This window comes from Phytophthora ramorum (genome assembly GCF_020800215.1).
Source record: "Phytophthora ramorum isolate Pr-102 chromosome Unknown Phyram_PR-102_s0002, whole genome shotgun sequence".
Lineage (NCBI taxonomy): Eukaryota > Oomycota > Peronosporomycetes > Peronosporales > Peronosporaceae > Phytophthora > Phytophthora ramorum.
The window spans coordinates 2,105,353-2,129,702 of NW_027150648.1; the positions used below are offsets into that span (position 1 = coordinate 2,105,353).

A 24,350-nucleotide genomic window follows, 5' to 3' on the forward strand; every position below is an offset into this window, starting at 1 on the left:
CGCAGCGGAACTAGCAAGTGTCCGCGGCAGCGAAGTCGACGTGTCGGTCTGACGCACAACGACATACCAATACAACGTTAGCAACAAGTACCAGCAGAGTGTCCAAGTGTCAACGAAAGCGGCTACCAAGTTCGATTGGAGAGTCCCCTGAGTGTGAGAGAGGCGGGTATCTGCAACCCCGCGTAGTTGTCGGTATCTGCAGCCCGAACAGTGTCTGGCAGCCAAAGAGAGGGTACTAGGAGCCCCCGGTACTCGGAGCCCCCGGCGTCGCGCACTAAGCAACTGGAAGATCTCAGGGTGTGAACCTCTTTACGGCTCGCGCGACCAAGGATCGCGCTACTGTTCGTCATTTGTGTATAGCGTAGGGTAGGTGCATTTTAGGACGACAGTAGTTTGCAGCCACCGGACACCGTCCTCTAGCTAGGGACAGGACTGGCGGTGACGCGACGTGGACACCGTAACGAAGTAGCAGTGAGTAAGGGCACGGAAGACACAACAGCTAAAGGACCGAGCTTACTGTATGTTGAAAAGAACCACAGTCAATTTGATCAAAAGGTTAAGCTGACAGCTAAGCTACGTTCCAACGCTACACAGCACATTCAACTCGCCTCTCGCTGCCTATTCTGTTCGTACCGTTAGTGTAGGTAGTAGTCTCACTTTTGGTATGAAAACAAAAGTTGCAACGAAGTTTGGAATATGTAGTTTCGCTTAGTTCTTGTCAATTTAGCGACCTGTTCTTAAGCGAACGCTTCCAGAGAAAACTCGAGCGTTCCTGCAGGTTTGCCCTTTTTCGTCAAGCCAACCTCCTGGGTGGTGGGTTGGCCAAGTTTCAAGGTCACGAAACGTGTGCTTCCTTGACCAACTCGTGTGCTGGCCACTGCATTTCCGCTCTTGACTGTGAATATTATCCTTGCGTCGCGTGTTGCCTCCACTGGCAGCGCCACCTCAAAAAGCTGTGAGCTCCACGATGGATTTTGCCCGCCGTTGGAATGGGGAGAGGTTTGAACCTGAAGCAAAGGCGCACCACTAGGTGACTCAAAGCGGCAGATGCAGTATGGGCTTTGCTTGCGACTCCCATGCAATCCTTTAGCTCCGATGATCATTAGCATGAAACGCTGCACTTCTGCAGTCGGAACCGCTGCTTTCGATGACGATAGCCGACGTCTCATAGCTTGAAGCATCCCCTTACTTGCCACGCTGTCTTCAGGCGAATCCGCTTTGGCGCTGGAGATAATCGAAGAGTCTCGCTCCGTCGGAGCTGGTACTAGCTCTGATAGTGTCTCCGTTAGTATTGGTGGTAGTATCTCGACTGTAGGTAGAGTACCCAGTGCAGCTTTCTCTTCAGTACTCGCGTTATCTTTCGTTGGTCGCTTCGAATAGTCGACGGCCAGTACGATATCCTTTCCGTGCTGCAAAATCTCGTTGCGAGAAGCCCAAATGTATTCGTTTGTCTGCACAACAACGCCGCAGACCAAACCGGAAAGCTGAGAAATATCGTCTGGTTGAAAGTCTTGGTTGTGTAGCCTCAGCAGGCAGTTAAGCAGAGTCAAGACTTCGTAGGGGCTGAGGTCCCGGTTAGTTTCCATCTGCTGAGAGCGTACTGCTCGGTCATCCGAGATACCAGCACGGTGCAAGACCTCGTGGAATTCCGTGCTCCTGCCAATCTGCCTCTTGCATTCTGCGGTGAATCATTCAATACTTAGCAATGCATTGCCATCGCCTCGATAAACAAGATCGTACCGTCGGTAATGATCCCGAGGACGTCCTTCCCACCGAAATCCGGGGCTGCAGCGGAAAGCAGGGTTAACCCCACCTAGAACAGAAAAAATCACAAGTTAGACAAGTCTATGGTGCTCCGTTCTGATAAAACGTACCTTGAGGAATTTCCCAAAACGTGAAAAGACTTCTCTAGCAGCGGGAATGGCGATCGGATCATGGTAGCACTTTCCAGAGAGCTCACTTCGGAATTTTACGATAACCGTCGTTGTCACTTTTCTCTGGAGGGAAGTCACGAAGCTGGAAGCCATACTGCCTTCGCTGTCAAAACCTTGGTACTCAAGTGTCCAGAGCGAAGGAAATTTCGCTTTGTTCTGCATCCCCGTGATTAACGAAATCTGAGAACGCTTCAAAGCGTCTACAGCGGCATCGATGTGCTCCCCGTTGAGCTGAAATTGTCTATCCATGTCGTCTGAGTGTTTTTCCACGGTGGTCGAAAGCTTGTAAATATCCTGTCGAAGTAGCGCCATTTCAGCAGCCTGAGCTTTCTCGCTACGTCCAACTAAAGTCTTCGAAGTGTCGGTGGCAAGCTTTTGGTGGCGATGTCTGTTGGTGTACCAGTCCATATCCGCTGGCAGAAACTCCTGATCTGTGCAGATATTTAGCTGCATGAAATGTTCTTGGTCACTAAGAAGCTGATCAACATTGAACCGCTGACCTCGTTGATTCACTGTGCAGCGCGTCACTAGCAAGCCCGGATATGTCTTGAGCAAACTCTCGAGATTCATGCAGTACCATACAAGCTGTTTCCACGCAAGTGTCCGATCTTGAGCAGCAACACTAACACTTAGTACAGAAACGATGGCGTCCACAACTTCTTGTGCTGAGAAATTTGACGTGTCTTCTTCTTTGGCAACACGGGCACTGTACTCATCTACCACCTTATCAATGAAGCTTGACCCACCATATTTTCGCTCTGATCGAAGCAAGGGTGAATACGTCGCCACCGCCAGCTTCTCATAGAGGTTTTCAGGAATGGCAGGCTCGAATGAGTACTCCCATCGAACGCATTCGACTAACCCAACAGACTTCTCCTCTTCTGTTGAGAATGTTTTAACATCGGTTGAGCTTGTAGGTCCCGGAGAGCGATTCCAATACACAGGTATGATCAAATCCGAATTCCACACCATTTTTTTCGACTTCCCAGCCGAATAGGCAAGATTTAGATGCAGCAGCAATTCCTTCAATTGCTGAATTGTACTTGAACTAACGTCCTTCCAGAAAGGTAGTGACTGGAGTTGCGAGTGGCTTACGTAGCCGTTTACAGATGCCTTGGCATCCACTTTATGATTGACTATCTGACGGATGAACTCGATCACAAGCATAGGGTCCAAGAAGAGTCTCTCTTGCAGTAGGCGAGCGTCCGATACACCATCGAACCATACGATGTCACCAGTGTCATGTAGTAAATGCAGCGCAGAGAGCATTTCCTTCTCGGGTATGATCAGCTTTGACGCACAGGTCACCGATTCAATGAACTCGCTCACTGACACGAATGCTGTGTCAACTTTATCTTGAAATGACGGCAAGTGCTTTTGGCCGGACATATATCGCTGCTGAGCATGCTTCAGCAGCTCGGCGTAACTTGGGGGCAACAAAACGGAGCTGCCACTCATCATAAGCAGAGCTTTCAACTTTCCTCGAGCGATGCTTTCGTCTTTCAAGTCAGCACTCGAAAAAACGATCAGCTCTTCTGAGAGAAGCCCTGGCTGTTTACGGAGAGTCTGCTCGCAGCCAGCGATTTGATCATCGAGCTCAGGTGTCTCTGCACCGGCGTCGTTGTCCTGAATCTCAAACCTGGCATCCTCCAGTTCTTGCAGCGCACGCTGCACCCGGTCCTTCATTCTCCGAACGTTGGAATTGAAGCGAGCCACAATATCTTGTTGGACAGCGATGATTTTGTGGCGATCATGCTGAAGGAGGTCGGCTTTCGTGCCCAAGAAAACAAACTCTGCTTGAGGGTGGTGAGCGCAAATCATTCGCACCCACCTGAAAACGTTAATGTCTGCAAACGCATCCATCATGCGATCATCAACGGTTTGGTCCATCGAGTCGGAAGCTGCTGTGAGCGCGTTATGGTAGCGATCAAGATTGATGCACAGCAAGTAGAGCGTCCGAGAGGAGTAAAATAAGGTGTGCGCCGCTCGATACTCTTCCTGGCCTGCGAAATCCCAGAACGAGACTTGGTACTCACAGTCACCTGCCTCCGTCTCGACGTCAAAGCTCCATGGGAACAGGTCGATTCCGATGGTGCGAATATCCATCGACTCGAGTGTGGGAGTTCCGCTAGTAAAACTCTTGATGAAACTTGTTTTCCCCCATCGACTTGGCCCAACGACGCAAACTTTGCAACGATACAGCGGATTTTCAGCCTCTGGGCGGTTTGAGAAAACTCGCTGACTACGCTCAGGATTCACGCAGCCATCCCCAGCGATTTTAGACTGAACTTCTTGACCGACTGAAGTATTGCCACTTCCAGAAACTCGTCGTAATTCACTGTCGGAGGATGGATCGGAAGATGAATCAGCGATATCCCAAGCCGAAGGCTTGCAAGCTGATGTCAGCGGGGAGCCACCTTGCCTAGTCATTGGTGCAGCAATGAGGAAGCTGTCGCCTACTTTGATAATTTCGCCTTCGCGTTGCGAGCGCTCATACTGACCACCTCCGATCACTTTGGTCTTCTTCGGTTTGATGCTGTCACGGCCTCGTCCACCTCGATTCAAAGCCGTATAGTACGTGGTAATATCGAGGGCACCACGGCGAAACACTTCGATGGGCAGCTTGAAAGACGTGCTTCCCTCACTGCGTAGAGAGTTCCACTCGTGAACGAGCTGCAACCGTGCCTTGATTGTGTTCGGCTCCACGTCAGATTTGCCTTTTGACTGAAAGTACAGATCCGGGTCCGACCAGGATACAACCGCTTTGTTTCTCAATAGAATCCGGCAGACTTCCAGGAACTCTTCATCGTCAGACTTGCGTTGGCTCGGTTTCCGAAAAATTGCGTTGTCCAAAGGGGTGGTATTTTTCTGCATGACAAGACAGGGCCCAGTTAGTACGAGGCGTATGATTTTCGTCCTATTGGCTGTATTACCTTGTTCACAGCGTTCACGTCAGCCCCCGACGAAACCAGCACATGGACGAGGCGTGAACTCCAGTTGTAGGCTTGGAAATGAAGTGGTGTTTCGTGCCACGAGTTTTTGGCGTGGAGATTAGCCCCATTTTTAAGCAGCAACTCATATGTGTTGCTTGTGGCTGCCTCAAACAGGACAGTCTTCGTCTAAAATCGAGCATCCCAGTAGTGTAAGCACTCGTCTCAAGTCGAGCAGTAAAATGCACCCACCCCCTTGTGGTTCCCCGAGACAATAGTGTAGCGGTGATTTACGTCAGCTCCTCGTAACAGAAGTAGTTTTATCAGCGCTGCGTTGTTGCGAACCACCGCTGCTTGTAAAGGAGGAAAGCCCTGCAAGAACACCAACGTGAATTCTACAAAGCAACTCTACAACACGTAAAATAACTGAAAAAGCCACCCACATCCGCCTTCGATCCGTTGGCATTGGCACCCTGATCCAGCAGGATGTTGACCAAGCTAGCATCTTGTTTGGCGACTGCGTGGTAAAGTAGGGTATTTGACGCGCCCTTCATGGCGTGAACATCATATAATTGAGACGTTAGTACACGGAGTTGTCCCCACAATCTCGTTATGATCGCGCACATTTTTTATTCCGCTCGTCGGTGCCGCATTTGGGTCAGCACCAGCAAGTAAAAGCTTGAGAAGCTCCTCTCCGTTCCCATTGCGAATGGCTTGAAGAGCTTTCTTCGCCAAATCACCTTTTTCAGAACGATCTGGAGCTTTCTCCATCTTGAAATGGATAATGTAAGCTGGAAGCAAACCAAACATTGAGACACAGCGTTGGTTTCACTCCAGGTTGCGAGCGAGACAGTATTTCGAGCGCTTCCTGGTTCAAGCGGTGGTAGCGAGCACGAACGCGCTTTGATAAGAATAGTGGTCGCACTAACAATTAAAAAAATTACCAACCAACTCACACGCGCCAAGTTTACCGAGATCTACATCTTCAACACTCAGCTGAGACCTGAGGAGCTTGCATCTGTCTTATCGTACGACGAGAGAGCAATTTAACCTGAAGTCAAGTTCTACGGCGAAATGCAGCAGCCACCAGAGCTGTTAGCCTACAAGGCCCTGCAGGCTGTGCAACGTGGCAACGCTGAAGAATTGGCCAAGTTGATCCAGGCGGGAGCTAATGCTCATGTTATCAACGCCGTTGTCAAGTCAGGAACGAGCCCAAACGGGCGTCCCGATCGCGTAGGGCATGAAAAATATCGAGTCTGATTCAACTCGAGCAAGTACTGATGTTTGTTTTTTGTGCGGAGTTAGGAGGCAAAAAGTGGTTTGCTTTACCACGCAGTGGACAAGCAGAATGTCGATATGGTGAAGGTTTTATTGAGCAATGGGGCTGAAGTGAATGGATCAAAGCAAGATGAGGTATGCCGATCTCACTGATGAATCTGACCGTTCGCTAACTGTAGCGGTTGTTCTGGTAGAGCCCGCCTCCTCTTCGAGCTGCTGTAGTACGTAAGAATCTGGAGCTGGTAACACTACTGCTGAAACGAGGTGCAAATGTTGACCGGAAGTACGCCATCACCACAGGCTCCGACAAAGTCGTACGTTACGCTGTGCACTTCAAAGCCACGCTAGAGACCTGATCATCTCTGTTGTGGATTACTAGACTACGACCGTGTTGTTCGAACCGACTTCCGAAGCTGTATACAATTTTCTCCTTCGTAGAGGGGGCGATGTGAATATCAAGGACTCGAAAGGCGATTCTCCACTGCATGTGCAAGCTGATAAATGGAACGCGAGTCTTGTCAATGGATTGGTAGAACACGGGGCGGATGTGAATGCATTGGACAAGGTACGATGTGATAAAACTTAGTGCCGGTCTACTCAGCAACTAACTAGTGTTTGCTTGCACCAGGAAAACCGCACAGCGCTGGAAAGAGCACTTCAGCAGTGGGACTTCAAGGCTGGTTGCAACGAAGAAGAAGACTTGATCGATGTGTGCCATACTCTCATGAGCCACAAGGCAATGCCGCCGCACACAGATCTAGTTGCTAGTAAACCTGAGCGCAAAGAGCAACTTCTTAACCGACTCCAGCTCGTCAAAGAATGGGCAGCCCAGCGCGATGTCGGGATGGTCGTATTGTCACATGTCCCGGTTGAGATTTATCGTCGAGGTCTTGCTGATATCACTGCGTACTTCGCCGCAAACACCCTAGTGCCCGTCGCAGTCGAGCATAGTGAAGTCCGAACGGAGGCCATACCTGACGCACCAGGTCGACAAACGAAGACTGGAGTTCCCGTATGGACGTATGGAGAAGAAGTTCTTCAGCGAAAGGTTGAGATTTTACCCGCGTTAGATCGCGCTCTGAGTTCAAGAATGCCTGTGCCAAGCAGCGACGATATCAGTCCATTTCTAGCTCGTCATGACCCAGCGTCTCCTCTTCTTGAAGAAGAGCGGCGCCCAACCAGAGCAAATAGTTTTGCGTGGACAGTGCGAGAGGAAGTCGCCCCTGGGACCGCTGATGGTGCAGAAGCAGCAGCAGCAGAGAAACCTGTTGGCTCAATCGACCCCGTTTCGAGTTTCTCCGGTCCTGCCGCTGCTTTATGCGTTAACAGTTCCGCCATGACCGCCGAAGACCCGCCAATTCGATCGTCACCTATCGTCTGCGAACCCCTCGGCCCAGTCATTAGCGGTTCCAAGGCCGCACTTCCGCCAATCTCACCTCGACCAGCACCACTCCCGCCGGTGTCTTCTTTGCAGCTCTACCGCTTGAAAATGATGTGCGCCAGTGACCTTCGTCGTGTGCTCAAGTACCGTCGTCAGAACCCGTACTGCATCTGTCGACTCGTTCGAGGCAACGGAGAGATACTCGCTGAGGTGCAGACGGCAGTGCACCCGGGAGGTGGACAAGTTCCAACATGGCATGGACAGGTATTTGAATTGGCTCTCACTACCGAGAACACGATGACGTGCACTTTGGTCTTCATCCTCAAGCATTCCGGTGTTGTGACCTCTCTCGAGTGCGTACAGTTTTCTGTTTCAAGTTACCCTATTATATATTTTCTAACAGTGTTCTTCATGTACAGCGAGCGGATTGCCATGGGGATGATGCCGTTTCCATACATTCCTCTTGGTCACTCACTCAAGCACAAGCTGCTGCTCATGAACAACGACAAGGTCGCAGGCAGGCTCGAGATCCACCTAGAAGCCTACTAAAAGTATCGACATGGCTACATCTTTTCGTCATATGGATGATCTGGACCAAAATAAATGGGATTTTGTCCGCCCCCTTTATTGTATGCAATTTTCCTAATCCTGGACGCAAGATGCGGCGCTCGAGCCTGCGGCCGCGGCAGATCGATGTGCACGCGCGCATGCGCATCATCCGCTCGGAGGAGGACCTGGACGCGGACGACGACGGCGCGGGGGGCGCCTCCCAGACGCACGCGACGTTCCAGCAGCTCGTGGCGGTGCGGAAATCATATATTTTAACCTTTAATTTGTTATTTGTAATATTTTTAAAGAAAAAAGGGCTCATCTATTTATCTCGTCCTGTTTTATCCTAAATGTAGAATCTGGAAGCGCGCCAGCAGGCTGGGAACCAGGCCAAGCGCCGGAAGAAGGACATCCCGATCCCCGTGATCCTGGCGGTGCCGACCTACGACATCTCAGTTCCTGCAGACTTTGAGGCGCCCACGTCCTACGTGCGGTTCCAGGCCCTGCCCCGAGATGAGGACTCTTCAGGATCCGAAGCTTTAGGTCCTGAGCCGCAGGACGTCGAAGTGGACCTGGACCTGGAAGATATGCGCTGGCTACGTCGTCATCCTAAGTACGGAGTGGACGGAGACCCTCGCTATCAGGTCTCACAGGACTGCTTCGCCCAGATGCTGGACGCCCTAGAGAAGGCCTCGGCCCTGCTGAACCCTAACGTCATGACACAGGCCGAGGCCGAGGACGTCTTTTCCAAGCGGCTGGGCCTGCACAAAACTCCGCTGAACCGCGTCACGTGCGATGTGTACGCGTACTGGGCGGCCAAGCGTCAGAAGCTGCGGCGTCCGCTGCTGCGGCGCTTCTGGCCCCAGACGCCGCTCAATGACACGAACCCACACTCGGTCTTTCGGCCGCGAGAGAAGGAGCGGTACAAACTGCGTAAGCACCGCAAGAACGACCTCGAAGGGTTCCGCAAATTGCAGCAGCTGCGTGTGGACTTTGAGCGAGTGCGACGTCTGTTGGACCTTGTGCGACGTCGAGAGCAAGCGAAGAGACTGCAGCTGGATTTTTTGGACGAGATCCGCTGCCAGGCTGAGTATGAGCTCACGCATCGTGGCCCGAATGCGGTGGTGCGCAAACCCGTGATCCCTGTGGATGGAGAGCGCGAACGCCACAAGAAGAAGAAGAAGAAGAAGAAGAAACATCGCGATGGAGAGAACGGCAACGTGGCAGGAGATGGAACTGGGTTTGGTGATTCAGGTGATTCCAAGGCAGGCGCTGATGCAGGCAAAGCTTCAGCAGTTGAAGGGCCGCAAATTGCACCGACGTTTATGGAGTATGACACATCTGCAAACTTCGTGATGGAGGACGAGACCGACACGGACGGCTCCCCACGCGAGTTAAGCGGTCCAGTGTATCCGTCATACCCTCTCTCGCCTCCCCGGCTTATGGCGGCGATTTTTCAGCAACCACCAAAGTATCGATGCCGCGGCCGTATTGGCCGCGGTGGAAGGCTTGTCATGGATCGGATTCCTGTGCCGTCTTCGCGGTATTATGGACCCACTGAAACGATTGCGCCATCTCTCAAGCCGACTCTGGCGACCACCAATGTTACGGCGCTAACGTCAGCAACGCTTGATAATAGCGCGGCTAGCGTACCAGTCGCAAACGCGGAGCTTGGTATTGCCAGCAACCATGGAGCTGTTTTGGTTCAGGAATTATCTGTCCGGCCATTGACGCACAAAATCAATCAGCTGACATCAAGGCGGTTGGATGAAATTTACGGCATGAGTGACAGTGAAGATGAATATCTAGAGCCGCTAACGTCTTCGGTGTATGAGACCCCTACGCGCAAAGCGCCAAGTACCGGAAAGGGTCTCCACGGCACGCACACTGGGCCTGGACGAAAGGTGAAATTTACGCTGGATGTCTAAGAAATAGACAAGACGAGAATCGAGAAATCCAGGAAGCAACGAGATACACACAATGGACCGGTCGGTGATTTCTACATGTTCTGTGTTCTTTATCGTTTGTTCAGTCGTTTGCCGGCCAGTTCTGCAAATGGACGCACGATCACCTGTCAACAGAGCACAAACCATTCGTTGAGCTACGGATTGAGACCAGATTGAGGAGGTCGAGCTTGCACGTACAGTTGACGACGAGGTACGTGTTATGATTTCACCTCCCGATCGTCGTTCTGGAAGCGCAGCAGTCTTAGGTCGTTCGTTTCGACCCCTACAGAGCATCACAGCAGGTAAGTTGCAATGTCATCGATTTCTACAGGGTTGATCAACTTACTCGTCGGGGCGGGAGAATGGTTTCTTCTTGAATGCACCAGGAGTGATGGCAGGACCGTAGATTACCTGGTCGGAAAGCAGTGTCTTCCGGAGCGGGATGCGGTTTCGGCCATCGTCGATGTTTAAGAAGGTGGGGTTACGAATACTCCAAGCACTGTCGTACTCTGTCTGAGGACTTAGAAGCTGTAGCTGCAGCCGTTGCCGCTGTTGCCGCCGTCTCTCGAGTGCTGATGTCGACGCCGCAAACATCTCTTCAAGAAGACCCATATTGATCCCGAGATCATCGTACACGCCATCACGCTGCGGGTAGGCAGACTGTTGCTGGTACGGATAAGACCATAGGTTTTGAGGCTGCTGTTGGTTTTGATACACAATGGGGCGTGGTGGAGAACTCGGTGGAGATCGGGGAGGTGATCCAGGTCGCTGAGTGGTTGGGGATCCGGGGTTGGAAGCAAGTTCAGGATAGGCACAATCGTCATGAGGAGCCTGAGCAAACGGGAGGTGCTGGTCACACGACAAACACCGCAGTGGCGACTTGGTGAGGGATGCAGGAGGTGCATGTGTCCCGTTGCCGGATTCGAGGAGACTGCAGCAACAAAGGAACAAAGTTAGCACTATCTCGCTGCTTCGTGTCTGTAGAAACGACAACCTGTGCAAGCGATCAACCTCGACCCGATCGGCTTTTTGCCTTAAATCGTGCGCGAGCTTGCCCGCAGTTGTGTCTAACTCCTGGGTGATTTGGTCAGTCTTGGCGTAAAAGTCGATCGCTAGCTGCTCAAGCATATGAGCGTTCGGGAGGCCAGCCATTCGGTACTTGAGATCATCAACAGTATCCAGCATTCTTGATGAAGAGTCTGCCGTGGTGGCTTTGATCTACGATGCAAATGAGAAGCGTAGGTAAGGACGAGAGTGAGACAATGGACAAGGCCATTTCTCTCTTCAGGGTAAAGGCCTCAAAACAAACCTGATCATGGAGCTCGTGAACCAGACGCAACGTGTCTTCTTTGCTTGGGCATGCACTCAGCTGGGTCCGGAGTGCCTTCTCGACTTCTTGCTGCCTCCAGAGCTCTTTCTGAAGTTTTTCAAGGCCGCCTTGCTGCTGTACCAGAGTCTGTTGGAAGTGTTCCTGCTGGAAGTCAACAGCGTCCAGCAGATTTGCCGTACCCAACTCCATTCGGTGAATCATTTCAGCCAGGAATTCGATGCCAGGCAGTGGGTGGTCCTTGTGTTCTGCAGCTGCAGACCGCGATAGCGAATCAATCTTCGCAAGCAGTTGCCGAAGGGTGTACATGGTGCTCTCCTGCTCAGACCCCGTCACCAAATCAGTGGCTGAAGGCACAGGTTGTTGCAGTAATTGAACCGCGCGATCAACGGCTTCATGAAGCGATGAAATAGCTGGCGATTTCACAGGGTGGGGGTTCAGCTTGGTCTGGAACCCCTGCAAGTCCCGCAGGAGAATTGAGAGCGTGTCCGGGTCTGCTCCGTAGACGCAGTTGTCAGCCGCAGTCTTCAACCATAGTACACGTGCTGCTTCCAAGGTGTCCGGAGACACGAATCGTTTCTCGATATCAGCTATCAGTACTTGGGCGATCTCGTGACCCTGCGTAGCTTGTGCAGCAACCACGAGGCTATTGAACGTCTCCAACTTTCGGTCGACCTCGTGGTGTATGGTTGCTATCTCCGTTTGCCGCTGTTCTTCCTGCTGACGTCGCCATTCTTGCTCTCGTTGCTGCTGGGCTTGCAATTGCTCCTGAAGCTGAGCCTGGAGATGGGAAATCAATGTCTGCTGGTTCTGCGTTACCTCATCCTGTTGCTGTCGCCACACCTCCATGTACTCATGCTGCACATGAGATCGTGATTGATGAAAAAGCTCGTGCATCCGGCGCATGAGCTCCTCTTCCCGACGCCGCTGCTCGCGAAGTCTTTCTTCTTCTAGGCGCTGCAGGTCCTGGCAATTGCGAAAGAAGCTTTTCTTACGATGCAGAGGATTCTCTGCGTGTGATGGTTGTGCTCGGAATGAAGAGGAGACGACAGGCATTTGATCTCGCTCCTCGTCGTCGTCGTCGTCTTCATCGAGTTGATCAGGTGCGTTCTGGTTGTCGGGCGGGCTGTTAACAGTTCTATCTACTACCTCTTTCTTGGTCAATGGCGATGCATCTAGATGAGGACTGATGGTCTCGGCCACCTCCCTGAACGACTCAATTTGTTGGCTAGGCTGCGCTTCAGTAGTCAAGGCCTCTTGCTGTTCCACTGGAAGCGAAATATTTCGAGCTGCTTCCGAGGCTACTGACGGTAAGCTGCTGGTGTCAGGCTTCTGGACGTTGGAAGGGGTTTGAGGCCTTTGGCCTTCTTTAGCTGGATCTGCCCGCACTCCAACACTACTCACCTCATTTACTGGTTCTTGCGGGTGAATGGATTCCTTTCGAGAGTTATCGGTCGGTACGGGGTCACCCGAGACGCCAAACACTTTGCGGGGCTTATCTTTTGGCGTTGGATTATCTGGAGTCGAATTCGCAGGTTCCACATCGGCTGGCACCGTCAGAAATCCACCGCCAGTACGTTCATGTCCTGCCAACGAATCGGGGCCCGGAATTGCTTCTGAATCGATGTGCTGGAGCTTAAACTCGTCGTGCTGAGCTGCCAGTTGCATAAGGATGGCCTCGTTCTCCGTCAACACGTCCGAAATCGAGTACATCTGCGTCTGCTTGGCCTGCACGACCTCCACCACGTTGTTATTCCCATGCGGCTGGAAGAGCACCTCCAGCACCATATTCAGTTGGCGCGATAGTGTCATGACGTAGTATTCGAGCTCGTCGTTCCTGCCACCGCCAGGATCCACGACAGTCGCGACAACGGGAGAAGCCGACGCGTACTCAGCCACCGAAACCGGAAGAGCCGCCAATGCCGCGGAAGTTGCTGCAACAGCTGCCGCCGCCGCAACTTCTGTGGCAGCAACTGAATTGGCGTCGATGCGCTGGTTCACCACGTTGAAGTTGTGGGTCACGTCCGAGCGCAGCAGCTCCACGCGGGACTCAACGGCGGCCATTCGGTCCATGAAAGCCTTGACCAGCGAGTCGAAGACTGTGCCTTGCGACACGAAGAAAGCCGTGACATCGCTCTCGATGGCGTCAAACAGCGGCATCCTGCGTAATCCTGCAGCAACCGGTTTTCCAACCGTCGAGGAATGTAGCCATGTCCGTGCGTCCTTTCGGTCAGCGGTACCATTAAAATGGTTCATTTGAGTTTTGACACAACAGTGTCATGTCACAGATGTGGGTAAACATTGAGCACATACTAAAACCAAGTTGTTTTCTGATCTGAAGCAAGAAAACAGTTACAGCGAGCAGCTCACTTTGGTATCCTCCTCCTGCCTGCAGTATGCGGATTTTGTTGCTGGTTGTGGCCTGCCTGGCCTCGGTCTCCTACGCCAAGGACGCGCTTTTCCACGACAGCGTGGGGATCGAGTGCTCTAAAGGGAGCGACTGCGGCTACGTCCCCGCATTGGCCTGCGTATCTGGGTTCGTGCATCAAGGCTGAAGGCCTCCTACAATGTACCATAGCTGCTTACCTCGCCTTCTTGTCCATTGCAGCACGTGCGAATACTGTCGCCCTCATGCCGACGACTGCAGTGTCGACGGGTCCAAACGCTGCCAAGTGGTGGAGACGCGCAACGAAGTTACAGGAGAAATGCAAACAGAGGTGGCGCTCAACTCGGTCGGAGAGACGGTGGCCGTCGCTTTCTGTATCGAGAAGGACCTGTTCGATCCCTTCACGTGGAAGGACGTGCTGGCCACGATCATTGCATTTGTGAGCACGGCACTCGGCTCGGGTTGTGGTGTGGGAGGCGGAGGTCTACTGGTGCCCATGTACATCTTCTTCTACGGTCTCAGCCCCAAGCACGCCATCCCGCTGTCCAAGGCCACCATCTTCGGCAACGCAGTGTCCGCCTACTTCTTTAACTTTAACCGCAAGCACCCGAGTAAGTGACGCGCTTGGAGTTGTTTACCGTTGGGATTAGTACTTATGACTCTGTTCTCAATGCGTTTTACCAGCCAACGCGAAGCTGCCGCTGATCAACTACCAAGTCGCGGGAATCATGGAGCCCACGACACTTATCGGAGCCATCTTCGGCGTGATGATGAACCACATGTTCCCCGACTGGCTCATCTTGGTTCTTCTGGTCTCGTTGCTGTCGTACATCACGTACAAAACTGTCCTGAAGGGAAACAAGGTGCGATTCAACTTGTGTATGCGTCGGTTCCTACTTTTCCTTACCACAATTTCTGCTTGGCTCGTGTAGATACATGAGAAAGAGTCGAATCAACAGCTTGCTGTCGTCAAGTCGGTGCTCAAGGGCGGCCCTGACGGTGGAGGTCGCGGCCGCCAGTGGTCAATCTATCGGGTGCACACGCATGCTTGCTGCGCTCTTTTCCTTTGTGCTTTCACTAACTCAACTTCATGGATAAACTTTATACCGACAGCGCTTCGATGTCGAAATCGCAGCACACCGGTGGCTAGCGAAGACGCGCCGCAACAAGAAGTTGCTTGAAATTCAGCTTCAAGACGAGGAGGACTTTCAGTCCCTCCCCCCGCTCCGTGAGAACCAGCCATCGAGCTCTGACGCTCTGTTGGGCGGACTGGATAAGCACGATTTTGGCACCTTCGTCTCGGATGACGATCAAATGCTGGAGAGACGCAATGCTATCGAGCAGCGCGAGATGCGGTTGTTCCCGCTCAAGTACGTTCTCCCGCTGGTCATCTCCTGGCTTGTCGTGCTGGTGCAGTCGATGCTTCGCGGCGGTCACGGAGCTCCCAGCATCATCGGAATCACCTGCAACTCTGCGGACTACTGGATGCTCACGTTCTTGCCGCTGTTGATCCTGGTGGCAATTACGCTCTGGGTGGGGTACCAGCTGCGTCTGCTGAACCGCCTCAAAGTTCTCTGCGCCTACCCGTTCGTGGAGGGAGACATCCACTGGATCAAGCACCGTGTTCTCATTTTCCCGACGTTGTGTACCATGGCGGGGGTCGCTGCTGGTTTGTTGGGCATCGGGGGTGGCATGGTGAAAGGTCCGATCATGCTCGAGATGGGAATCCTGCCCCCAGTGCAGTCGGCGACCGCCAACTTCATGATTCTGTTCACCTCGTCGTCGACAACGCTGCAGTTCGCCATCAACGGCCAGTTCCCGGGCGAGCGGCAGTACGACTACATGGCGTGGTTCGCCCTCATCGGCTGCATCGGAGGCTTCTGCGGCCAGAAGGTGGTGGCGTACTTGGTGAAGAAGTACAGGCGCGAGTCGATCATGGTGTACCTCTTGGCAGCGACGATCGGTCTCTCGGCGCTCGCTATGGGCGTCATTGGTCTCCAATCGACGATGCGCGACATCGAAAAGGGGGTGCACCTCGGCTTCAACGGCATTTGCGACGACGAATGAGCAGGTGTCCGGATACTTCACACCGAGACGCGAGTGCGCGAACGCCTTGCCACTAGATATATACTTAGGCTGTTGTTCGTCCTTGCTCCAATGCCTCGCCGCGATGAAGCGTAGATGAAGTCCCATGGTGTCCTATAGAGCGCGGGGGTCAGATATGCCTCTCATCCAGGTGGTGGAGACCTGCTCGACTCAAATCACCAATACAAAAGACTCGTCTGTCAAATCACATGGAACACTTGTTGGTTCCGCTTCCGGTGCTGCTCCGGAAGTGACAAACGCGCAAGTGGATGCAGTGCGGTGCTGGACGGACACTTTCGAGTGCGGAGACGTCCATCTTAGTCCCGTGACGTGGAGACCTTTGTGGGCATCTCTTGCTTGTCAGACATGACGCCCATACGCACAGATCCCTAATTGGTCTCATGCGCTTTTCATGGCAGGGTCAAGTACGGGCTGAGACTGAAGCAACCGTTACCCGGCAGTTGGATTGACCCCCATCTCCTAAGATTGACCTCATACCTGCTTTTGCACCGCCAGGAAGACTTCAACACCACCCAATGAGGAATTGGCTGCTGTTGCTACTGGCGCTGCAGGCCACAGCGAGTGCGACAGCACCAACCGATCCAGAGCACGCGCCATTCTACGACGCCGTCGGATTGGCGTGCTACAAACGCACCGACTGTGGTTACGTCCCAGCGCTCGCCTGCATCGACAGGTGATGGATGACCTCCATCGGTACTTGTTGCTTCACATGAGTATTAATATGCTTGTGGACTCTTTGCAGCAAGTGCGAGTACTGCCGACCAACAGCTAACGACTGCAATGACCATCCTGGGGACGTGGCGTACCGCTGCCAGGTCGTGGAAGTTGTGAACGAGGCGACAGGTGAGACGGAACCGCAGTACGGACTGACAGCCGCTGGAGAGACCGTGGAGGCTGCCTACTGCGTGGAGAAGAACCTGTTCGCTCCATTCACGTACAATGATCTATTGACTACGCTCATCGCCTTCTCCTGCACGGCGCTGGGTGCCGGCGGAGGTATTGGCGGTGGTGGTCTGCTGGTGCCCATGTACATTTTTGCCGGTCTGAACCCGAAGCACGCTATTCCGTTGTCGAAAGTGACGATCTTTGGCAGCGCCGTTGCCATGTACGTCGTCAACCTTAGACGCAAACATCCACGTGAGTAGATCTGCCTGTGTGTAGAGGCTTGCACTCTCTTACGCTGACGAGCTTTGCTGTTGCTTGAATGGTCAGTGAACAGGAATCGTCCTCTCATCGATTTTGGCCTCGTTGGTCTCATGGAGCCAACGACGCTCATCGGCACCGTGTTTGGTGTGATGCTGAACCACATCTTTCCGAATTGGCTGATCCTCGTGCTACTGGTGACACTTCTGTCCTTCATCACGTATAAGACTATCTTGAAGGGCAACAAGGTTCGTATAGTACTAGCTAGTGGTTGCTGTTCCAAGTTGTTACGAGCAGTGCGAGAACTCACGCACGTGTGCATAACAAACAACTCTAGATCCAAGAGAAGGAATCCAAGTTGCAGCTAGCGCTCATCAAGTCTACATTGAAGGGAGGTCCGAATGGCGGTGGCCGTGGCCGGCAGTGGTCAATCTACCGGGTACGTCTGGCAAAAGTGACGTTTTGATTTAACTCTATCGAGTGGAGCACTAACAGGGTGTTGTGTTTCTTATGATTTCGCAGCATTTTGATGTGGAGGTAGCGGCGCGTAGATGGCTGGACATAACACGTCGACGTCGCAAGGCACGTCTGGTTCGAGAGGAAGATGACGCGGATTTCCTCACACTGCCCCCACTTATCGAGCACGAGCCTAACAGCTCTGATCCTCTTGTCGGGGGCGCGGACAACCGCCGATTTGGCACCTTCCCATCGGACGATGACAAGCAAACGCAGCAACGCAGTGCCATTGAGCGACGTGAGGGGCGCGTTTTCCCCTTCGAGTACCTATGGCCGCTTGTATTGTGCTGGCTGCTAATTCTTGTGCAGTCGATGCTTCGTGGTGGCCACGGAGCTCCCAGTACTATCGGCATCACGTGCAATTCATCAGACTACTGGCTGTTAACGCTTCTGCCACTCACCGTGCCTGTCACGGTTTCACTTTGGATGGGGTATCGGCTTCGTCTTCTGAATCGCTTCAAGACGCTGGGCAAGTACCCCTTCCTGGAGGGTGACATCCACTGGATCAAGCGGCGTGTGGTGGTGTTCCCGTCAGTCTGCACGATTGCAGGTATCGCTGCCGGCCTGCTGGGCATTGGTGGCGGTATGGTTAAGGGCCCCATTATGCTCGAAGCTGGAGTCCTGCCAGCTGTGCAATCTGCCACCGCTAGCTTCATGATCCTCTTCACAGCTTCCTCCACGACGCTGCAGTTCGCCATCAACGGCCAGTTCCCGGGCGAATTCCAGTTCGACTACATGGCGTGGTTCGCGTTCGTGGGATTCGTGGGCGGCTTCTGCGGCTTGAAGTGCGTGGGCTTCTTCGTGAAGAAGTACAAGCGCGAGTCGATCATGGTGTACATGTTGGCGGCGACGATCGGTCTGTCAGCTTTGGCGATGGGTTTCATCGGTCTGCGGTCGACGCTGAGCGACATTGAGAACGGGGTGCATTTGGGCTTCCACGGCATTTGCGATAACGAATAAGCTAGGGTAATCAATCACCAGCGCTGGCAAGGGAACCAGCTCCGGTCACAAGTGAACGCTGATGATATCTACCGTTTGTTGACTTGATTATCAGGACGCCAAATGTATAACGCTTCTCCGTTGATGCGACTAGAAACAGGCTGCGTCAATTGTCCGCAGCCACCGATCCGAGTTCCTAGCCAGCGGATCAGTGACGCCATTGTCGAGGTTGGACGATATACCTCGTCAGCAGTCTTGACGAGTTCCGCTTCTTCTTGTTGCGTGCCGTCGCCAAGCAAAGCTGATGGAGGCACAGCGGCATGTTCGTCACCCGATGACGTTCTGAAGGACGCAGAAACAGTACCGGAGCGGTTCTGAAAAGCATCTTCTGAAGTTGGTGTGCAGGTCCAGCATTGCAGGCGTGGGGCTGCTACAACCTCTGCCTGCATGCTCACTCTTTGGTGGCTGGAAGCGTTTGATCGACTGCAGTGTGTCACGGGCCATCCCACGGCATCCTCCCTCCTCTGGTCTTGGTCTCACTTCCAGTTCTTCCACCAGCCTGCCAAGACGCTCCAGGAACTCCCACGTCACGATGAGCCGCCTGCTCCTCCCGCTTCTACTGGCCCTGCAAACTACTGCGAGTGCCATGCCGACACTCACCAAGCCGCAAGACGCGCCCTTCTCGGACATCGTCGGGATGAACTGTCACACGCTCTCTGATTGCGGCTTCGTGCCTGCACTCGCCTGCATCGAAAGGTACGGAGCTCCGCACTACATGCTGAAGAAGAACGTACATTGGCCTCACTTTGCCTGTCTGCAGCAAGTGCGAGTACTGCCGACCAACAGCTAACGACTGCAATGACCATCCTGGGGACGTGGCGTACCGCTGCCAGGTCGTGGAGGTTGTGAACGAGGCGACAGGTGAGACGGAACCGCAGTACGGACTGACAGCCGCTGGAGAGACCGTGGAGGCTGCCTACTGCGTGGAGAAGAACCTGTTCGCTCCATTCACGTACAATGATCTATGGACTACGCTCATCGCCTTCTCCTGCACGGCGCTGGGTGCCGGCGGAGGTATTGGCGGTGGTGGTCTGCTGGTGCCCATGTACATTTTTGCCGGTCTGAACCCGAAGCACGCTATTCCGTTGTCGAAAGTGACGATCTTTGGCAGCGCCGTTGCCATGTACGTCGTCAACCTTAGACGCAAACATCCACGTGAGTAGATCTGCCTGTGTGTAGAGGCTTGCACTCTCTTACGCTGACGAGCTTTGCTGTTGCTTGAATGGTCAGTGAACAGGAATCGTCCTCTCATCGATTTTGGCCTCGTTGGTCTCATGGAGCCAACGACGCTCATCGGCACCGTGTTTGGTGTGATGCTGAACCACATCTTTCCGAATTGGCTGATCCTCTTGCTACTGGTGACACTTCTGTCCTTCATCACGTATAAGACTATCTTGAAGGGCAACAAGGTTAGTATAGTACTAGCTAGTGGTTGCTGTTCCAAGTTGTTACGAGCAGTGCGAGAACTCACACACGTGTGCATAACAAACAACTCTAGATCCAAGAGAAGGAATCCAAGTTGCAGCTAGCGCTCATCAAGTCTACATTGAAGGGAGGTCCGAATGGCGGTGGCCGTGGCCGGCAGTGGTCAATCTACCGGGTACGTCTGGCAAAAGTGACGTTTTGATTTAACTCTATCGAGTGGAACACTAACAGGGTGTTGTGTTTCTTATGATTTCGCAGCGGTTTGACGTTGAGATCGCCGCTCGTCGATGGCTTGAGAAGACTCGTAGGAGCCGCAAAGCGCGGCTGATTCGAGATGAAGACGAGGAGGACTTCCGTACGCTTCCGCCACTCACTGTGCGCAAGCCAACGAGCTCTGATCCTCTTGTCGGGGGCGCGGACAACCGTCAATTTGGCACGTTTCCTTCGGATGACGATGAGAAGACCCAGAGACGCGGTGCCATTGAGCGCCGCGAGGCCCGAGTTTTTCCGTTCGAGTACATCTCACCCCTAGTGGTCTCGTGGCTCATCATTCTGGTGCAGTCAATTCTACGCGGTGGTCACGGAGCGCCCAGTGCCATCGGTGTGGCGTGCAATTCGTCGGACTACTGGGTTCTTACAGTAATGCCACTGACAGTCCTCGTGGCCATTTCGCTGTACATTGGTTACCGTCTTCGCTTGATGAACCGGTCCAAGGTCGTCAGTAACTACCCATTTGCCGATGGCGACATACATTGGATCAGGCGGCGAGTGGTGGTGTTCCCGTCAGTCTGCACGATTGCAGGTATCGCTGCCGGCCTGCTGGGCATTGGTGGCGGTATGGTTAAGGGCCCCATTATGCTCGAAGCTGGAGTCCTGCCAGCTGTGCAATCTGCCACCGCTAGCTTCATGATCCTCTTCACAGCTTCCTCCACGACACTGCAGTTTGCCATCAACGGCCAGTTCCCGGGCGAATTCCAGTTCGACTACATGGCGTGGTTCGCGTTCGTGGGATTCGTGGGCGGCTTCTGCGGCTTGAAATGCGTGGGCTTCTTCGTGAAGAAGTACAAGCGCGAGTCGATCATGGTGTACATGTTGGCGGCGACGATCGGTCTGTCAGCTTTGGCGATGGGTTTCATCGGTCTGCGGTCGACGCTGAGCGACATTGAGAACGGGGTGCATTTGGGCTTCCACGGCATTTGCGATAACGAATAAGCCCTGCAAGCTGTAGATGTAGCGACACAAACGATGTATTGATGTCATTCATGCCATTACTGTCTAACTAGCTTCAGAAACCTACGACTCGGTCTCTCCAGCCGGGTGCTCTTCAATTGCTGCCAGAAGTCGATGCTGTTGGAAACCACGACTGCGTACACTAATAAGTTTGCGAGACCTGCCTGATCGTACTACCGACGCCGATCGCGGCGCCGACATCGGAGGTCGATCGTCGGAGAGAGGAGGCAGTTCATCACACATGTTGTTCACTTCCTCTTCGTGAACCGAAAACATGGATTCGAAGGAGCGTTCGTCGTCGCCATATCCTTGGAGCAGGTCGTCGTGGTGTCGGTTATTGTCTTTGGGTTTGACAGCGTACCATGCCTCCTCCTCATCTTGGTACGAACCCGAGCACTTGTCGGTATTGGCAGGCTTGGGATCCCTCGCAGATCGAAGAACTGCAAAGCCGTCAGAGTTTAGTCCGTACGGATCGACACGGCGCTGCATCTCTTCCACGGGTTCACGTCCATCCAGGAACCACATCATGCCGCTTTGACGCTGCTCACGGTCCACCTCTGCTCGTTGACGCATTTCCTCTACTCGGTTCATATCCTCCGTGTTGTAGTTGATAGGCGAGCCAATAGCCAGGAGGCTACTGCGTCTGCTATCGTCGTCGAACTCGCTTGCGACGGTCTCTGCGATCGAGCCGCGTCCACGAATTCGGGTGACTTGACTTGGCCATTGAATCGGTTGACAAGCGAAGTCGGTGGCGTGGTTTTCGTTGTTGCTCGGTGGCGGCGGTACATAGCTCTTGAAGACTGGCTCCGGATCGGGAGCAAACGTAGACAGATAGCTCGTCAGCAGTACAAGCACATGGGCTTGGCGGTGGCGTCGAGCCATGGCCACAGCAACGTCAATCGCCCTGGCTGTAGCTACATCACGATCAAGCAAAACCCGGACGCATTCGTAGTGACCATTGACGGTGGCCACAGACAACAGCGAGTGCCCTTCAAACATGTAGTGAGTCCAATCGTGCGGGTAGTGATCTAGCAGGTAGGCCAAGATGTGGTGGCGACCATGCTCAGCAGCTACAAAAATCGGCATCGGCAGCTTGGAGCTAGAGTTCTCGATCGCAACAGTAGACAGAAGCTGGGACGACGACACGGACGTCGGAGAACTCGTGGAATCGGTCGATGACCTGGACGAGAGCGAAATCATGGGCACTCGACGCTGTTGCAGTCGCTGGAAGGCCTTCCAGTGGCCGTGGCGGATCACAAGGCAGTACATAGCACGACTGAAGTGCGCGAGCCCTTGAGGCTCTTCGAAGAAGGCGTCCAGCAGTAGACTCAGCACCTCATCATCACCTTGTCGACAGGCCAGCAGCAGCGCATTTAGCTGGCAGCCATCCGCGTCGCGATGACGGAATCGGTGGCGAGGGTTGGGCTCGTCCTCCATCCAAATGGGCGACGCGCCTTCGTCCAGCAGCGCCGCCACTTGTCGCGTCTTTCCCAGCGTCACAGCCTTACGAAGTCGCAGCTGCAGGCTTCGGCCTCCATGGAATCCGTTCGTGTCCGCGCTGTCCTTGTGGAAGAGCTTGCGCATGAGCTTCGACACCTTTGTCATAGTCGATGGAGATGGCGTGTAGTGGCGCTATGCCACTGGTAGGGAGAAATGGAAAATGAGAGTCTCAGGCTGGCTGCTGCACAACCAGATGCGTTGCTTCCAGTGATGTCTACTGGGCATGTGGCGTGCGACGCCGACCTTCTGACACTCTATATGCGAGCGTCTCTCGTAGTTCCTGGCCGGGACTTCCTTGACAGCACACAGCTGTGCCAAGCCGCACCCGCCCAGCCGACGTTACCACCGGTTCGTCGCTAGAACATGGTGAAGTGACTCTATCCCGCCTCAGATTAATACACGGAACAGCTCAAGATACTTTTTTCGACTGACGTGGTGGTAATTCGACGCACCAGCAAAACTTTATCGGTCACTCGACTCGAGCCTCTGCCAGGTCGGTATCTGCTGCCTCTGCCTCTTTCCTGCGTCGAAGCTCGTCCTGTAGTGCTCGTGCTTCGACGTCGCCTAGCAAGACTCGCCGTGCCAAGTGGTTGCTCTCCAACGAGCCCGAGATGGTCGCGGCCACGGCTGCAGCCACACAGGCTGCCTCCAGCAAGCCACGTGCAGGACTCGCGCCAGGCTGCAGCCACGCAACACGCCGGAAAGCCACGTTGCCCATGCTCACGAGCGCGTAAGACGTGAGGATGAGGCCGATGGGCTGTCGTCGCGAGGGTGACTCGATGAAAATCGCGAGCGACGGGAGCGCGCCGCCCAGGAAGAACTGCAGTTTGCGGTGCGAGAGCGACTTGTCGCCAACGCCCCCCATGTGGCACGACAGCACCCAGCCCGCGTAGACGAACGTGGTGAAGTAGGCGGTGGACCGAAGCAGCTTGGCACCGAAGCGTCCAACGCGCGCAGCCACGGGTTTCGCACGAACTTTTGCGTGTCGTTGCGCGAACAGCCACGCCGACAAGTGCACGGGCAGGTAAAGTCGGAAGGCTTCGCGCGTCACGCGTTGCAAGAAGTCGCTGCGTGCGAACTGACCGCAGCTCAATCCGGTGTGGCGCATAGCGCACGGGTTCGCATTGCGTCCGATGCGGTACTGGTCCTGCAGACCCGAGGCCATGTCCTGCGTCAACAGGACGTACTTGAGGATGAGTCTCATGTGCGAGCGCTGGTAGCTCTCGGGGTGGAAGAAGCCCGAGTAGTAGATCCAGCCGACGGCCGCCATGAACGCGAGCAGCTCCAAGGGCTGCAGGACGCGCAAGTGCGGGTGTGTAGCCATCAGTTCGCGGAGCTTTTCGCTCGCAGCGTTGGTCGCCAGCAGCGACACGAACGCCGGCCGGGTCCTGGGCGCTAAACAGGCCGTTCCCAGCCCCGACGCAATTGCAGATGCCAGGATCGCCCCCGGGACGAGTTCCGTCTTGGGTTTTGCTTGCAGTTCGACGCGAGTGGAGGTGTGACGCTGCAAATACCGGAATATGCCTGCAGTTTAAAGGTTTAGTTTGGAAATGGGCTGTTAGGTGGGGGATTGACAGACCGATGAAAAGCGCGAAGGCCGCGGCGTTGCGCGAAGGCTTCGCGAGCGTCAATGGAGAAGGACGCAGCTGGAGTAGCTGCAGAAGTGCCTTGCGATTGGCCATTACGTTGGAGAGAACTGC

At 53.9% G+C, this 24,350-nt stretch overlaps 9 protein-coding genes across 9 annotated transcripts; 5 read left to right on the forward strand and 4 right to left on the reverse strand.

The window, feature by feature from the left end:
• Window positions 1-10: 10 nt before the first annotated feature.
• On the reverse strand, window positions 11-5,635 carry KRP23_2084 (putative ankyrin repeat protein; the record flags this gene model as incomplete). The annotated part of the gene is made up of 8 exons (XM_067886771.1): window positions 11-48; window positions 1,025-1,678; window positions 1,741-1,813; window positions 1,875-4,802; window positions 4,868-5,053; window positions 5,117-5,236; window positions 5,308-5,412; window positions 5,489-5,635. The coding sequence occupies 8 exons, from the start codon at window positions 5,633-5,635 to the stop codon at window positions 11-13; spliced, it is 4,251 nt and encodes a 1,416-aa protein (XP_067749422.1).
• A 303-nt stretch (window positions 5,636-5,938) lies between these two features.
• On the forward strand, window positions 5,939-8,072 carry KRP23_2085 (putative ankyrin repeat protein; the record flags this gene model as incomplete). The annotated part of the gene is made up of 6 exons (XM_067886772.1): window positions 5,939-6,097; window positions 6,170-6,277; window positions 6,337-6,456; window positions 6,522-6,707; window positions 6,771-7,876; window positions 7,943-8,072. 6 exons carry the CDS (start codon window positions 5,939-5,941, stop codon window positions 8,070-8,072), a joined length of 1,809 nt encoding a protein of 602 aa, XP_067749423.1.
• A 110-nt stretch (window positions 8,073-8,182) lies between these two features.
• KRP23_2086 (Enhancer of polycomb-like protein 1) lies at window positions 8,183-10,000 on the forward strand (the record flags this gene model as incomplete). The annotated part of the gene is made up of 2 exons (XM_067886773.1): window positions 8,183-8,326; window positions 8,429-10,000. The coding sequence occupies 2 exons, from the start codon at window positions 8,183-8,185 to the stop codon at window positions 9,998-10,000; spliced, it is 1,716 nt and encodes a 571-aa protein (XP_067749424.1).
• Window positions 10,001-10,089: 89 nt separating this feature from the next.
• On the reverse strand, window positions 10,090-13,505 carry KRP23_2087 (Reticulocyte-binding protein 2-like protein a; the record flags this gene model as incomplete). Its single annotated transcript, XM_067886774.1, has 5 exons — window positions 10,090-10,143; window positions 10,217-10,301; window positions 10,365-10,949; window positions 11,013-11,236; window positions 11,328-13,505. The coding sequence occupies 5 exons, from the start codon at window positions 13,503-13,505 to the stop codon at window positions 10,090-10,092; spliced, it is 3,126 nt and encodes a 1,041-aa protein (XP_067749425.1).
• A 236-nt stretch (window positions 13,506-13,741) lies between these two features.
• KRP23_2088 (Sulfite exporter TauE/SafE family protein 3) lies at window positions 13,742-15,798 on the forward strand (the record flags this gene model as incomplete). The annotated part of the gene is made up of 5 exons (XM_067886775.1): window positions 13,742-13,881; window positions 13,954-14,342; window positions 14,416-14,594; window positions 14,664-14,765; window positions 14,845-15,798. The coding sequence occupies 5 exons, from the start codon at window positions 13,742-13,744 to the stop codon at window positions 15,796-15,798; spliced, it is 1,764 nt and encodes a 587-aa protein (XP_067749426.1).
• Window positions 15,799-16,352: 554 nt separating this feature from the next.
• On the forward strand, window positions 16,353-18,456 carry KRP23_2089 (Sulfite exporter TauE/SafE family protein 3; the record flags this gene model as incomplete). The annotated part of the gene is made up of 5 exons (XM_067886776.1): window positions 16,353-16,510; window positions 16,580-16,974; window positions 17,050-17,228; window positions 17,318-17,419; window positions 17,503-18,456. The coding sequence occupies 5 exons, from the start codon at window positions 16,353-16,355 to the stop codon at window positions 18,454-18,456; spliced, it is 1,788 nt and encodes a 595-aa protein (XP_067749427.1).
• A 571-nt stretch (window positions 18,457-19,027) lies between these two features.
• On the forward strand, window positions 19,028-21,132 carry KRP23_2090 (Sulfite exporter TauE/SafE family protein 4; the record flags this gene model as incomplete). The annotated part of the gene is made up of 5 exons (XM_067886778.1): window positions 19,028-19,191; window positions 19,256-19,650; window positions 19,726-19,904; window positions 19,994-20,095; window positions 20,179-21,132. The coding sequence occupies 5 exons, from the start codon at window positions 19,028-19,030 to the stop codon at window positions 21,130-21,132; spliced, it is 1,794 nt and encodes a 597-aa protein (XP_067749428.1).
• An 81-nt stretch (window positions 21,133-21,213) lies between these two features.
• Window positions 21,214-22,755, reverse strand: KRP23_2091 (uncharacterized protein; the record flags this gene model as incomplete). Its single annotated transcript, XM_067886779.1, has 1 exon — window positions 21,214-22,755. The coding sequence occupies one exon, from the start codon at window positions 22,753-22,755 to the stop codon at window positions 21,214-21,216; it is 1,542 nt and encodes a 513-aa protein (XP_067749429.1).
• A 364-nt stretch (window positions 22,756-23,119) lies between these two features.
• KRP23_2092 (uncharacterized protein) lies at window positions 23,120-24,332 on the reverse strand (the record flags this gene model as incomplete). Its single annotated transcript, XM_067886780.1, has 2 exons — window positions 23,120-24,174; window positions 24,230-24,332. The coding sequence occupies 2 exons, from the start codon at window positions 24,330-24,332 to the stop codon at window positions 23,120-23,122; spliced, it is 1,158 nt and encodes a 385-aa protein (XP_067749430.1).
• Between the last annotated feature and the right edge of the window lie 18 nt (window positions 24,333-24,350).